Source organism: Ylistrum balloti, unplaced genomic scaffold, assembly GCF_031769215.1.
Source record: "Ylistrum balloti isolate Yb309-2 unplaced genomic scaffold, AGI_CSIRO_Ybal_v1 Utg371352, whole genome shotgun sequence".
NCBI lineage: Eukaryota > Metazoa > Mollusca > Bivalvia > Pectinida > Pectinidae > Ylistrum > Ylistrum balloti.
The window spans coordinates 217020-232500 of record NW_026782717.1 but is presented as its reverse complement, the minus strand read 5'-3'; the positions used below and the strand labels follow the sequence as shown (position 1 = coordinate 232500).

The window sequence follows — 15481 nt, the reverse complement described above, 5'->3', positions numbered from 1 at the left end:
TATTTGCGATATTTTACAAAAAAAAAAAAAAAAAACACACAAAAAAAAAAGAACAATATGAAGAGATTATATCCATCATTTTAAGATAAAATGTTATAAATACCAGCTAACCAACAGATTTTCTCAGAAATACATCATAAAGGTGAGCTTTATTTTTGTTTCCTGAGAGAACACATCTACACAGTCTACTGTAACAGTGGTTTTAAATCGTCTGTGATGATTAGGTAGTTGAATAGCTATTGTGTTTTCAAATTGGGCTGATAATGAAGGTAGATAAAAACATTCAGATTATTTATCTCACAACTGTGAAACAAGATTCAAGCTTATGCTAATCATTCTAGTTGGCACGGATTGAAGCATGGGAGGGGTCTTTCTGTGGGAGGCAACCAGAGTACTAGGGGAAAACCCACATGGTCGATAAGTTGACACCTTTTCATGTATGTGCGGGGAAACAAACCCAGGACAGATAGGTGAAGATTGAGTACATTACCACTACGCCATCTGCACATCCTGTATAATAGGTGTTAGATAATATTTTGCAAACAAGTCATTGTCAGAATGAGAGGAACATAACTGATTACTTTTTACTACTCATTTCAAATGATTGTTTACTGTATGGTTTTGTTTACAAAAGAAAAAAGATGTTGAAAAAAAATCTTTGAAATCTTTAATCGATTTTGATATAATCTTTAATATCAATGATTCATTTTTTCAAACAAAATTTATAATCATTAGGATTTTAGGAATTCTTTATGCAGTTTTTCAATTAGTTTGATATTTTTGTCTATAAACATTAATCTCATATCATTGGCTGTAACTTAAGAATTTGTTGTTGTTGACAATATATGCTAGTTATAATATACTCAGCTGATAGAAAATCAGAATTATATTTATGAACACCATGTATATTTGCACTGGTCACCACTGCTTTGCTTTATGTCAGTGATAACAATGCACTTAGCTATGTATTTGCTTGAAATATATTCAAAAGGAATAAAAACTTCTAAAAATATATTTCAAATCAGTATATAATTTTCAATAAACTGAAACATTTCACAAAGTATAGATAATATTTTCAGTAACTAATCATTTATGTTAATAATCATATGAGAAATCTTATTAAAACCATATCTTGATCTGTTCTCTGGTTTTGTAAACTTTTCTCTTGACATATCAGAGTGAAATTTAAGAAAACAGAGGTAGATCAAGATGTTGTGTTAGTCAGACTACCATATAATCTCCATGAAGTTGTATGCTTCTAAATAAAGAATTGGGATGGAGTGTCAATCTTTATATTGCTGTCCTGAAATAAGGAAATAGCACAGTGTGTATTGGTGAAAAACCACATACATACATGTAAATATTTTAGTCTTCAATTTTCTTCAAATTTGATATTTTGACACTTTTAATTTTTTTTTTATAATTTCACTTTCAAATAGAGTCTGATTGTTTGATTCTATTGTTTGTTAGTGCTATTTTATCCTGCACAGCTGTTTAATTAGCTAGCTACATTGTATCAATGACATTCATTAAAGATGACAGAGAATACATTTAATGTACAAAAGGCAACTTAAGAAATGGTACATCTTTGTGAAATGTTGGTGAACATTTTTTAATTATGCTCATATTTGTTAATAACTATTTGTATAAAGTGCATTCAGTTTTGCATGGAAACTTTGTTGAAGAATTTTAAGGAAGACAAAGTTGTCTCCCTTGTATGGATCAAGTTTCTTATGTCAGGTCTCCACTTTTAGATTTCATTCAGTAAATGTGGTAACCACCAATGTAACATTTCAGCTAATGTCAATTTGAAGATTTTGGGAAACATACCTTTGTTTTTCTTCTTTTTTCACTTGAATTATGTATTTTATTATAAAATGTGAGGTAGAAGTTAGCTGTATTAAACACAAATATGAATAGAATTAGTATCCACTGTAACATCACCATCAAGAGTTTTATATCTCCAGTTTTCTACTGTTTTCACTCCCAGGCAAGTCAATACTGTGTATTTCAACTTGTAATAAACATATATTTCAAGTTTTGAATACCATATCCCTGACAAATCTCGAATACTTTTTGATATATATAAAGATGTAATTGTCTTTGTGATTAAATATGTTTATATCAGATTGCTATGGACAAAATATTTTAATACCTGAAAAAAAATCAATGTAAAATATTTAAATCTTGAAATTTTCATTTCAAAATTGAAAAAAAAAGTGAAAAAAAGCCATAGACTTGTGTGTTTAGATATTTCATTTAACAAACAATTTCAGTACATAAAAATGTAATGTAAAATCTAAGATATTACTTAATTTATGTTTATTAGTAAATACATTACTAGATATATAAACATATATATTACCTCTTGTTGAATCTCTTTTTGACTGCATGACCTTAAAATGTTCACAGGTTTCCATGGAAATAAGTTAATGCACATTAACAATTCATTAATAATTAATTAATACCTGTTTAATGTAATTATAATTTTAACAAATGATATGCTCATACTATGAAATTAATCAAATATATACATCTGCTTTTTTCGTTGCCGTTTTGACCTTTGAACCCTAACCTTTGCACTTTCTGCACACATACAGCTTGGCAAGGTGAGTATTGCTATAATTAGCTGTTAGTGATAGTGTTAGTGGTTAACATACCCATTTATACAAAATAATCTGCCCATTAGTCTGTAATCCCAATAAAGTTACTTTATGTGGTATAATAAATAGTGTTTTACCATGTTGATATAACTTTGGGGGCACTTGAGTTGCTTGTTTTATTTATGATGTCAAAGTGTTTACACCTCGAGGTGAGTAAGGTTATTATAAAGACAACCTTTTCTTTTCTACCCTAGATTTACTAAAAGTGAGGCTGTGTGTTATATAATGTTATAGATGTGTAGTGTAATTGATAATAAAGATTCAGACAATTATTCCAAGGTAAAGAATAATTTAAACTGTCTCCAGATTTCTGTATTGAATGATTTCATCTTTATATACACAACTTTAATTGACACATACACTGTAGATGATTTCATCACATTTTTAATTAAACAGAGTATATTTGAATCAATCAATCAATCAATCAATCTATCTATCAAAATCAATCAATCAATCAATCAATCAATCAATCAATCAATCAATCTGAATCAATCAATCAATCAATCTCTAAATCAATCAATCAATCAATCAATCAATCTCTAAATCAATCAATCAATCAATCAATCAATCAATCAATCAATCAATCAATCAATCAATCAATCAATCAATCAATCAATCAATCAATCAATCAATCAATCAATCAATCTCTCTATCAATCAAACAATCTCAATCAATCAATCAATCAATCAATCAATCAATTAATCAATCAATCAATCAATCAATTAATCAATCTATAAAAATCAATCAATCAATCAATCAATCTATAAAAAATCAATCAATCAATCAATCTATAAAAATCAATCAATCAATTAATCAACTAATCAAAATCAATCAATCAATCAATCAATCTATAAAAAATCAATCAATCAATCAATCAATCAATCAATCAATCAATCTATAAAAAATCAATCAATCAATCAATCTGAATCAATCAATCAATCAATCAATCAATCTATAAAAAATCAATCAATCAATCAATCAATCAATCAATCAATCAATTAATAAAAAATCAATCAATCAATCAATCAATGAATCAATCAATCAATCAATTAATCAATCAATCAATCAATAATCAAAAATCAACTAATCAATCAATCAATCAATTAATCAATCAATCAATCAATCAATCAATCAATCAATTAATCAATCAATCAATCAATCAATCAATCAATCAATCAATTAATCAATCAATCAATCAATCAATCAATCAATCAATCAACTAATCAATCAATCAATTAATCAATCAATCAATCTATAAAAATCAATCAATCAATCAATCAATCTATAAAAAATCAATCAATCAATCTATCTATCTATAAAAAATCAATCAATCAATCAATTTCAATCAATCAATCTGAATCAATCAATCAATCAATCAATCCCCTGTAGATCCTATATTATTTATGATCCCATCCCTTTGTATTATTAAACTTCCTTACGTATCACTTTCAATATTTTTGCCAACAAAGAATCATTTATAGAGTATTAACACTGAGGTTATATAAACACAAATCTACTATAAGATGGTCCTTAAAGACACCAGTAGTACAAAGTCTTCAATGTTTTGTGTGAAATTATGATAAAATTAGTTTTAGTTGTGGTAGCCCTTTAGTACTGATGCCTTATTGTACAAATATCTAGTTTAGTTGTGGTTTGTGGAAAATCTTTACCTGTCAATCTGGACATAGCTAGTGATATAGACTTAGAAAAAACCGCCTTTATCTGACTTTGACTGACACATACCTTCAGTTTGTTATAGATGATACTGGTGTTTGGTGTGATTGAGTGTCAAAATATAACAGGAAATATAGTTATATAACATCATTTTCATGTATTTCATGAAATATGTCGCTAGATTTAAATCACAAATACCTGATGATGAAGACAACACTAATTCAATTGCCAGATGTCCACCAACTTCGAATAGAATGAGAATCCAAATAATGTGTTTACACTGCTTCATAGCTTGAGCATATTGTGTTTAAATATAATCAGCTGATAGAAGATTTTATTTTCTAACTCAATGCTTTTTATTTAGTGCATGTGCTAGTATAGATTATCAGCGTTGATTGTCCAGCTTCAAACCATTCCCGTCACTACAGTCTAACAAACAATCGTAAATAGCTGTCAATAAAGGTTTATTTATCAAGATTATTGAGGTAGACTTTGTTTTACTTTTGATGTGAGATAAAATATACTTATATGATACACCTATGATATGTAGTTGTTTAGAAATGGTTCTGGTTCTCCTGATAGAAAGATCATAAAACAGTTGCAGAAGATACTGATTAATTTGTGAAATTTATAGACATATAAAGAGATAGTGATTTTGTCTCAACAATAAAAAACTTTTAGAAATTACCTTTTAACAGCTGGGCCTGACAGTATATAATGACCATTGTAGCTACTGTTTACAAGTTGTAGCAGTTTTCCATGGTTGTAATTGACTATGATTAAAGAGCACAATTTTCTAGACACCTTATAGTTTCTAGTTATATATTTTAATGAGAAATAAATAAATAGAGAGAGATTAAAAAAAGAATATATTATGATATTTGAGAGATAAACAAGTCTTCACATAGGAATCAAGTTCTTTATATCTGAAGATAATTAAAGGCATAGTTTTGTAACAATTATTTCCATTGTAAAACCTGAGTCAGTCATTGATAATATATACTGTATATAGTTGTATCTGATGTACCTTAGGTTACAATCCTTATTGTATATAGATGGTGATATGTATTACCTATATATAGAAGAATAAAAAACAAATAATATACACTTCTGTTAGGTACAATCTTTACACATGTACATATAAAAAGTGTATCTATGTGGAAAAGTGAACTTAAAATAAAAATCCTCTAAGGTCTAACAGGAATTATTGACCTTTGCCCTTTTAAGGTCAAGTCGGGCATTCGTTTGTTTTTACATGCTTATATATACATACATTTTGTTTCCTTGAAATCGATGACAATAAAACTTCCATAAAAATGATTTTAAGTTAACTGTCGGGTCACAGATCGGTTTTCATTAATGATTATTTTGTGATATTCAGAGCCATGTCTGAGTGTCCAGCTACAGGATGTGATTGGGGAACAGACGTACAAAAACGCCAAGTATACTGTCCACGAGGCACACAAAAAGGAGTGGGTGAGACAGGGTGAGTGGTCAGAGACATCAATCACCACAGTCATTCTAGTGGTATTTCCAATATATAACATCTCATATCTCCCAATCAGTCCATACCTCTCCAATAAACTTTATTTATAAATTTTCCAACAATTGCCAAACAAGTTTTTTTCTAAATTATATTAATCACCCTTGCTGGCTTGAATAGAAGAGTACGAAGTAGACTTACTGTTGTTGGAGGAAACCAGAGTACCAGGACAAAACCCGTCAAGCAGATAACCCCATATCTATCATGTACATTCCTGTACTACAAAGATGAATTATGTTGTTACTTTACATATTTCCAGTGCGTTACTCTCAGTACCTCAAAAGTTTCATCAGTTCATACTTTGTATATTTCCCGTGCGTTACTCTCAGTACCTCAAAAGTTTCATCAGTTCATACTTTGTATATTTCCCGTGCGTTACTCTCAGTACCTCAAAAGTTTCATCAGTTCATACTTTGTATATTTCCAGTGTGTTACTCTCAGTACCTCAAAAGTTTCATCAGTTCATACTTTGTATATTTCCCGTGCGTTACTCTCAGTACCTCAAAAGTTTCATCAGTTCATACTTTGTATATTTCCCGTGCGTTACTCTCAGTACCTTGAACGTTTCATCAGTTCATATTTTGTATATTTCCAGTGCGTTACTCTCAGTACCTTGAATGTTTCATCAGTTGTGCTACAACAAATATTAACTCCATGGTGATAGGTTGGATGGAGAAACACACGTCTGTAACTCCTAGCAAGTAAGTCTGTTTTGTTAATTTTGCTCTCTGTATGATGTTTTTTTCTAGCAAGTAAGTGAAAGTCAGACTTGTGCAGTCTACTCTTATACTTTTAGCAAGTAAGTCAATTTTTGTTCTGTGATTGCCTTGTTACTTCAAGCTAGGAAAAAGAATGTCAGCTTTTTGTTATCTGTTCTAGATGTTACTCATAGCAAGTAAGTCAATTAAGTTTGATTTGTACCTCTATAATGCTCTTTAGCTGACATCATTATCTACAGTTTGAAAAGGTTCTGACACATGTGTTCAGTGATTTTGAGTTTTTACATATTATTTTTTTTTCATTTGACGCAAATTATTAATGATTTTGAGACAATCAGATATCACAAATTCACCAACTATATGTGTGTGTAAGATTTAATTTGTCATAAATATTTTAAATGGATTTTATCTTTTTATTTATTCTAAAGTTATTTTTTGATAGAAACTCAACAATACTTAAAGCACGAACAACTATCCTCAATTATACAGCTAATATCTGTAGAACATATATGAATTAAAACTATTTTTTTCTTTTCCAGAAATCAACAGATTAGCAAGGAAATATTACGAAAGTAAGTTTACAATTGTTAAGCTATTTGATTTGGAAATATGTACGATTATTTTGTGACTTAAGACAGTGGGACTAATTGGTGTTTATCTAACAACCTAGGGTACTCAAAATGATTTGTGAAAAGTTTTAAATATGGATCTAAAAACACCTGTGAAATATCAGGAACACGTTTTTAGTGGCTGAGAAATAAATCTTTGTTAAAATTTAAAAGGATGCTTTAATAGTAAATTATTGAAGTCTAAAGATTGAAAAAATAAAATTTTGGCAAATTTTGCTGAAGAGACAAATAATTATATCAGATGGAGCTAGAATCAACATCAGGAAAAAAATAAAGAAAAAAAGAAATAGATAATAAGAAATAATTTCCTGGTCTATAAAGCTACTTTTATTATAAATTATTTATTTAACAATAAGGTGATGCCTGGTGATAATCTCACCCATATAAATTGCTGTCAGAACAAATACAGACTCATTTCCCTATTATAAGCCTGTAACTCCTGACTTGGTGCCTGAGGTGATGTGTTGGATTTGTTCCAGGTTATATATGATAGTTTTACTGATATCAGCCATTGACCCTTTTTTTTAGCAATAAGCCCATGCCCGGTAATAAGCCCATCTATATCTAATTTCATGATAGTTTATAAATACTTCACCAAATGGTAGGAACTAAAATTCACTTCATCTGTATCACTTTCGTTATAAAGACGTCATATAGGTTATCACCCTATGGTAAAATCCAAACTGATAGCTCTGTGTTTCTGTCAAACCGGCATGAAAAACAACCAAGAATCACCTCTGTATTAAGTTTTGTTGAGATGATCAAATGTGGCAGACATACAAACACATTCTCAGTTGGGATTCCTCATTATTCAGGTATTTTCAAATGGGAATTCTCATGTCATTGTAGTATATGTGTGCAGGGTAACTCCCAAATGTGAGTCAGAGGTAATGTATTGGTACCCTGGGCTGCCTAATTTAAGTCAGAGATAATGTATTGGTAACCTGGGCTAGTTTGAGTCAGAGATAATGTATTGGTACCCTGGGCTCCCTAGTTTGAGTCAGAGATAATGTATTGGTACCCTGGGCTGCCTAATTTAAGTCAGAGATGATGTATTGGTACCCTGGGCTCCCTAGTTTGAGTCAGAGATAATGTATTGGTACCCTGGGCTCCCTAGTTTGAGTCAGAGATAATGTATTGGTACCCTGGGCTCCCTAGTTTGAGTCAGAGATAATGTATTGGTACCCTGGGCTCCCTAGTGTGAGTCAGAGATAATGTATTGGTACCCTGGGCCCCTAGTTTGAGTCAGAGATAATGTATTGGTACCCTGGGCTCCCTAGTTTGAGTCAGAGATAATGTATTGGTACCCTGGGCTCCCTAGTTTGAGTCAGAGATAATGTATTGGTACCCTGGGCTCCCTAGTTTGAGTCAGAGATAATGTATTGGTACCCTGGGCTCCCTAGTTTGAGTCAGAGATAATGTATTGGTACCCTGGGCCCCTAATTTTTGAGTCAGAGATAATGTATTGGTACCCTGGGCTCCCTAGTTTGAGTCAGAGATAATGTATTGGTACCCTGGGCCCCTAGTTTGAGTCAGAGATAATGTATTGGTACCCTGGGCTCCCTAGTTTGAGTCAGAGATAATGTATTGGTACCCTGGGCTCCCTAGTTTGAGTCAGAGATAATGTATTGGTACCCTGGGCTCCCTAGTTTGAGTCAGAGATAATGTATTGGTACCCTGGGCTCCCTAGTTTGAGTCAGAGATAATGTATTGGTACCCTGGGCTCCCTAGTTTGAGTCAGAGATAATAGTCAGAGATAATATATTGGTACCCTGGGCTCCCTAGTTTGAGTCAGAGATAATGTATTGGTACCCTGGGCTCCCTAGTTTGAGTCAGAGATAATGTATTGGTACCCTGGGCCCCTAGTTTGAGTCAGAGATAATATATTGGTACCCTGGGCCCCTAGTTTGAGTCAGAGATAATGTATTGGTACCCTGGGCTCCCTAGTTTGAGTCAGAGATAATGTATTGGTACCCTGGGCTGCCTAATTTAAGTCAGAGATAATGTATTGGTACCCTGGGCTGCCTAATTTAAGTCAGAGATAATATATTGGCACCCTGGGCTCTCTAGTTTGAGTCAGAGATAATGTATTGGTACCCTGGGCCCCTAGTTTGAGTCAGAGATAATGTATTGGTACCCTGGGCTCCCTAGTTTGAGTCAGAGATAATGTATTGGTACCCTGGGCCCCTAGTTTGAGTCAGAGATAATATATTGGCACCCTGGCTCTAGTTTGAGAGAGATAATGTATGAGTTTGAGTCAGAGATAATGTATAGGTACCCTGGGCTCCCTGGGTCAGAGATAATGTATTGGTACCCTGGGCCCCTAGTTTGAGTCAGAGATAATGTATTGGTACCCTGGGCCCCTAGTTTGAGTCTAGTTTGAGTCAGAGATAATGTATTGGTACCCTGGGCCCCTAGTTTGAGTCAGAGATAATATATTGGTACCCTGGGCTCCCTAGTTTGAGTCAGAGATAATGTATTGGTACCCTGGGCCCCTAGTTTGAGTCAGAGATAATGTATTGGTACCCTGGGCTCCCTAGTTTGAGTCAGAGATAATGTATTGGTACCCTGGGCTCCCAGAGATAATGTATTGGTACCCTGGGCTCCCTAGTCAGAGATAATGTATTGGTACCCTGGGCTCCAGAGATAATATATTGGTACTAGTTTGAGTCAGAGATAATGTATTGGTACCCTGGGCTCCCTAGTTTGAGTCAGAGATAATGTATTGGTACCCTGGGCTCCCTAGTTTGAGTCAGAGATAATATATTGGTACCCTGGGCTCCCTAGTTTGAGTCAGAGATAATATATTGGCACCCTGGGCTCTCTAGTTTGAGTCAGAGATAATGTATTGGTACCCTGGGCCCCTAGTTTGAGTCAGAGATAATGTATTGGTACCCTGGGCCCCTAGTTTGAGTCAGAGATAATATATTGGTACCCTGGGCTCCCTAATTTGAGTCAGAGATAATGTATTGGTACCCTGGGCCCCTAATTTGTGTCTTAGATAAGATGTTGGTAACCTGTGGCCTATTGCAGATTATGTACATTTCAACTTTTTATTAACGTTTTTGATCTCTTTTGAATTATTCTGTCAATTTGAAATTTATAATTTGCTTTACAGAAGAGAATCAATTCCATTTTATAAGTTTGATATATTTTGTTCAACTTAAAATTTGCCATGTATTTGGTCACTTTCATTTTTCATTTCCATAATCAAATTTTTCACTACCAAGAAATGTGTCTGAAATTGTTATATGTGTTTATCAATTAGCAGAATTGATGTTCAAAGTCAATATATGATGTCACTACCTTCAATTTTCTTTTTGTTTTTAACATAATTGATGTTAGTTTATTTTTATGATTAGTTGAAATAAATGCAGGATTTATAATTTAGAAACAGGAAAAGTTTACACTTTTCACGCAGAATTATAACAAGACTAATATCTGTAGTACCACGATGAAATGGATCCCACTTCTCCTCCATGTGGATGGATTTGGTTTTATGGTTTCAAATGTTTAAATGGAAATCAGTTATTACCAGTAATACTCCTGTAAATGAGTATTCAATACGCTAGATTTGTGTGTAAATATTCAAATGATTATTTTTTAAATTTGAAACAAAATCCTGAGTAGGAATTGTGAAATGATTTAGAGATCCTTGTAATTAGATTTCCTTAATTTTTCAAACAGAATTTTGAAAAGGTATGATGTAACACATGTTATGTACACTGTGTGTTTAAGTTGCTTCTATAGAAATGTTCATTAGTTTTCACCAGGTGTTTTTTTGTTTGTACAGTATTTTTATAGAACATACCACTGATATAATTAGATCATCTGATCACCGTTGTATAAAGCATTTGACTGACCCAGAACTTTGGATCATGAAAACTCTCGTTATTCTTGAGGGATAAAAGGTTAATTATTGATGGTTACATCCATTGTTGTTGTCAATAGTTTTTGTTTTGTGGCGCATAAATGTAGAGAATGTAGCATGTCATATTGAAAGATTGTACGAAACACATACAAGTCTATAGCACCGTTCAGTTAAGCATGTTAAGCACACTGTATCAAGCATGCTGTTTTGAGCTCACTGATACATTTTATAGACATGTACAGTGGCACCATTTCACAACTATACAATATCATTTAGGAATGTAATATGAAATAATTTATGAAATAAACAACAGTTTTATTTTCCATCATAAATATTAAGGTAGTTTAGACTATAAATTATGTTGTGCATTTTCTGTCTGTTCAGAATCAATTAACATAATGGTCAATGAATCATAAACTGGAAAAAATCAAATAATCATACAATGCTGATTATATGATCTTGATAATGCAACATTTCTGTTAATGTAATGTATCCATCACTGCCATGTCCCTGTTAATGTAATGTATCTGTCTCTTTCATGTCCCTGTTAATGTAATGTATCTGTCTATGTCATGTCCCTGTTAATGTAATGTATCCATCACTGCCATGTCCCTGTTAATGTAATGTATCCATCACTGTCATGTCCCTGTTAATGTAATGTATCCATCACTGCCATGTCCCTTTTAATGTAATGTATCCATTGCTGTCATGTCCCTGTTAATGTAATGTATCTGTCTCTTTCATGTCCCTGTTTATGTAATGTATCTGTCTCTTTCATGTCCCTGTTAATGAAATGTATCCATCGTTGTCATGTCCCTGTTAATGTAATGTATCTTTCTATGTCATGTCCCTGTTAATGTAATGTATCCATCGTTGTCATGTCCCTGTTAATGTAATGTATCAATTACTGTCATGTCCCTGTTAATGTAATGTATCCATCACTGTCATGTCCCTGTTAATGTAATGTATCTGTCTATGTCATGTCCCTGTTAATGTAATGTATCTGTCTCTTTCATGTCCCTGTTTATGTAATGTATCTGTCTCTTTCATGTCCCTGGTAATGAAATGTATCCATCGTTGTCATGTCCCTGTTAATGTAATGTATCTGTCTCTTTCATGTCCCTGTTAATGTAATGTATCCATCGTTGTCATGTCTCTGTTAATGTAATGTATCAATTACTGTCATGTCCCTGTTAATGTAATGTATCTGTCTCTTTCATGTCCCTGTTAATGTAATGTATCCATCACTGTCATGTCCCTGTTAATGTAATGTATCTGTCTATGTCATGTCCCTGTTAATGTAATGTATCATGTCCCTGTTAATGTAATGTATCTGTCTCTTTCATGTCCCTGTTAATGTAATGTATCCATCACTGTCATGTCCCTGTTAATGTAATGTATCCATCGTTGTCATGTCCCTGTTAATGTAATGTATCTGTCTATGTCATGTCCCTGTTAATGTAATGTATCCATCGTTGTCATGTCCCTGTTAATGTAATGTATCTGTCTATGTCATGTCCCTGTTAATGTAATGTATCCATCGTTGTCATGTCCCTGTTAATGTAATGTATCTGTCTATGTCATGTCCCTGTTAATGTAATGTATCCATCGTTGTCATGTCCCTGTTAATGTAATGTATCAATTACTGTCATGTCCCTGTTAATGTAATGTATCTGTCTCTTTCATGTCCCTGTTAATGTAATGTATCCATCACTGTCATGTCCCTGTTAATGTAATGTATCCATCACTGCCATGTCCCTGTTAATGTAATGTATCCGTTGCTGTCATGTCCCTGTTAATGTAATATATCTGTCTCTTTCATGTCCCTGTTTATGTAATGTATCTGTCTCTTTCATATGCCTGGTAATGAAATGTATCCATCGTTGTCATGTCCCTGTTAATGTAATGTATCTGTCTCTTTCATGTCCCTGTTAATGTAATGTATCCATCGTTGTCATGTCTCTGTTAATGTAATGTATCTGTCTATGTCATGTCCCTGTTAATGTAATGTATCTGTCTCTTTCATGTCCCTGTTTATGTAATGTATCTGTCTCTTTCATGTCCCTGGTAATGAAATGTATCCATTGTTGTCATGTCCCTGTTAATGTAATGTATCTGTCTCTTTCATGTCCCTGTTAATGTAATGTATCCATCGTTGTCATGTCTCTGTTAATGTAATGTATCTGTCTATGTCATGTCCCTGTTAATGTAATGTATCCATCGTTGTCATGTCTCTGTTAATGTAATGTATCTGTCTATGTCATGTCCCTGTTAATGTAATGTATCCATCGTTGTCATGTCTCTGTTAATGTAATGTATCTGTCTATGTCATGTCCCTGTTAATGTAATGTATCCATCACTGTCATGTCTCTGTTCATGTAATGTATCGCTCACTTTCAAACACTGATGTTACACCTTAAATATTATCAAGTGTATATATTTATTTTGTACCTGCATTCTATTTGTACCATGTCTTCTATTTTTTGTTTGACAAATATATTTCAATAAGATTTTACCAATATATATCTTACTTACTAGTGTATTTTATATTAATCGTTTTGTTCTTAATGTCATTGTTATTGATTCAAATATTCAAATCTTAAATCTTTAAAACTGAATTCATTTACATACATATCACTCTTGTTTAAAGGTCACTTTCCCACAATTTTCCTTTCAAAAATTGAATCCCCTACCAGCACCCCAAATGTAAGATAAAGAAAGAAATATTCATTTGATTTACATATGTCTTGTTTCTCCCAATTCAGAGTTAATGTACAATGGATATTGGGCGTATCTTAATTTTGAAATTTATTAAGTGTAAAAACAGATACATTATACAAATTCTGTTGAAAGAAATATTTCCAAAGAAAAACTGTTTTAGTGGAAAATTCTGTGTTCCTGGGATCTTGACTCTTTATACTCCTTCTCACCTGTATTTACTTCTATTTTTAGGTCTGAGTTTCACATATCACAGGGAATCAATGCATTTGATTACAATCAAACACTTAACCTCATAGGTAAGTAGCTCTAAAAGTGATACTGTCTAAATTCAGAAAAATGATAGAAAAGTAGAAATATACTCTGAAAACAATCCTCAATGTATCCTACAGAATTTGTTTACTTACAACAAATTTGTGGATTGTTTGATAAAATCATAAAAATTGTCACGGAAAGATTTTCTTATTTTTTTCTTCATAATTTATCATAATATGCTGATTATGATATTTTTTTAAATTTTATTTTTTACCGGTAATTGAATTTAAAACCAAAAAGAAAAATTTTGAAAATAATTAAAGTTTAATTATTGAAATGAATTTTTTTTCTTCTTTTGTTTTTTAATTAAATTTAAAAACTAAAAAATAGAAGAACCAACACAAACATTAAAGTTTACTTTTGAAATGTGATGTACCAACTTTAGTCAGTGTGTGAGTATCACTTTAGAGGACTCCGGGTGTCAAATTATAAATCAGTTACTGACAGAGTTATGCCCCTTCTTTGCCATCCACAATTTATATTCTCTTTACAATTATGTCTTGGAATGGAGGAGCATCACATACTGATATCAAATCATGTACTCCATCTATATTTACAGAGTTATGGCCCTTGGTTCATTTTCATGCATCTGATTCTAGCTATGAACTTCCAGGAACTTGAAGCTTTTAGGACAGATGGTCTGGCCACTGATTAGTTATTATAAAAACATTATTTTTAAACTTCTTTAAAATAAATGACTTTATTTAGGAGGAATTTTGAAATTATGATCAATATGGAAGATTTATGTAAAAACATAAATATCTGAGATCTAATTTGCCACATAATCACAGGGGCTTAAAAAATGATATGAATGTAATATACACACACATGTGAGCTATGGACCATGTTAGGGGTTTGTCTGATGGCCTGGCTGCTCTGTTTGATGAGTGTGTGATGTATAGTTATATGTCACATCTCCTGTTTCAGCCACAGCTGGTGTGAATCACCATGTCTGTCTTTGGAATCCATATGTAGTCTCCAAACCAAACGGGGTATGTATTTCAAATTAATCAAACTTTGACCTGTCTAACATAAACCTTATTGATACTTGACCTTGTTTTTTCTTGAAATCAAACAATACCACTAATAAATGCAAATATGTTGTTATTGTAGGATTGCAGTAGAAGTGATAGCAAATTGAATTTAAAGTTAACCAGAGTGCTGATTTATTTAAACCTAGCTTATACTGTAAATATCATTTTCTTGAAATAGGTTTTTTTTTTGTGTTTTTCTTTTTTTTGCTCGTAGGTTTTTAAGTTTTTGTATCCAAAAGACCAGTTACCACAAGATCTTCTACGCATGCATAATGATTTCAGTCTATCCTTAGTTGCATGGCCTTTGACCTTTGG

At 32.4% G+C, this 15481-nt stretch overlaps 1 protein-coding gene across 1 annotated transcript in view; it reads left to right on the top strand.

Annotated features, from left to right (window-relative positions):
* The window catches only part of LOC132562134 (WD repeat-containing protein 49-like), an 86858-nt gene that overhangs the window by 14916 nt on the left and 56461 nt on the right, over positions 1-15481 (top strand). The window contains 5 exon segments of the mRNA XM_060226859.1: positions 5683-5823; positions 6476-6581; positions 7139-7171; positions 14052-14116; positions 15060-15124. Coding sequence (XP_060082842.1) covers positions 5683-5823; positions 6476-6581; positions 7139-7171; positions 14052-14116; positions 15060-15124 — 410 coding nt within the window.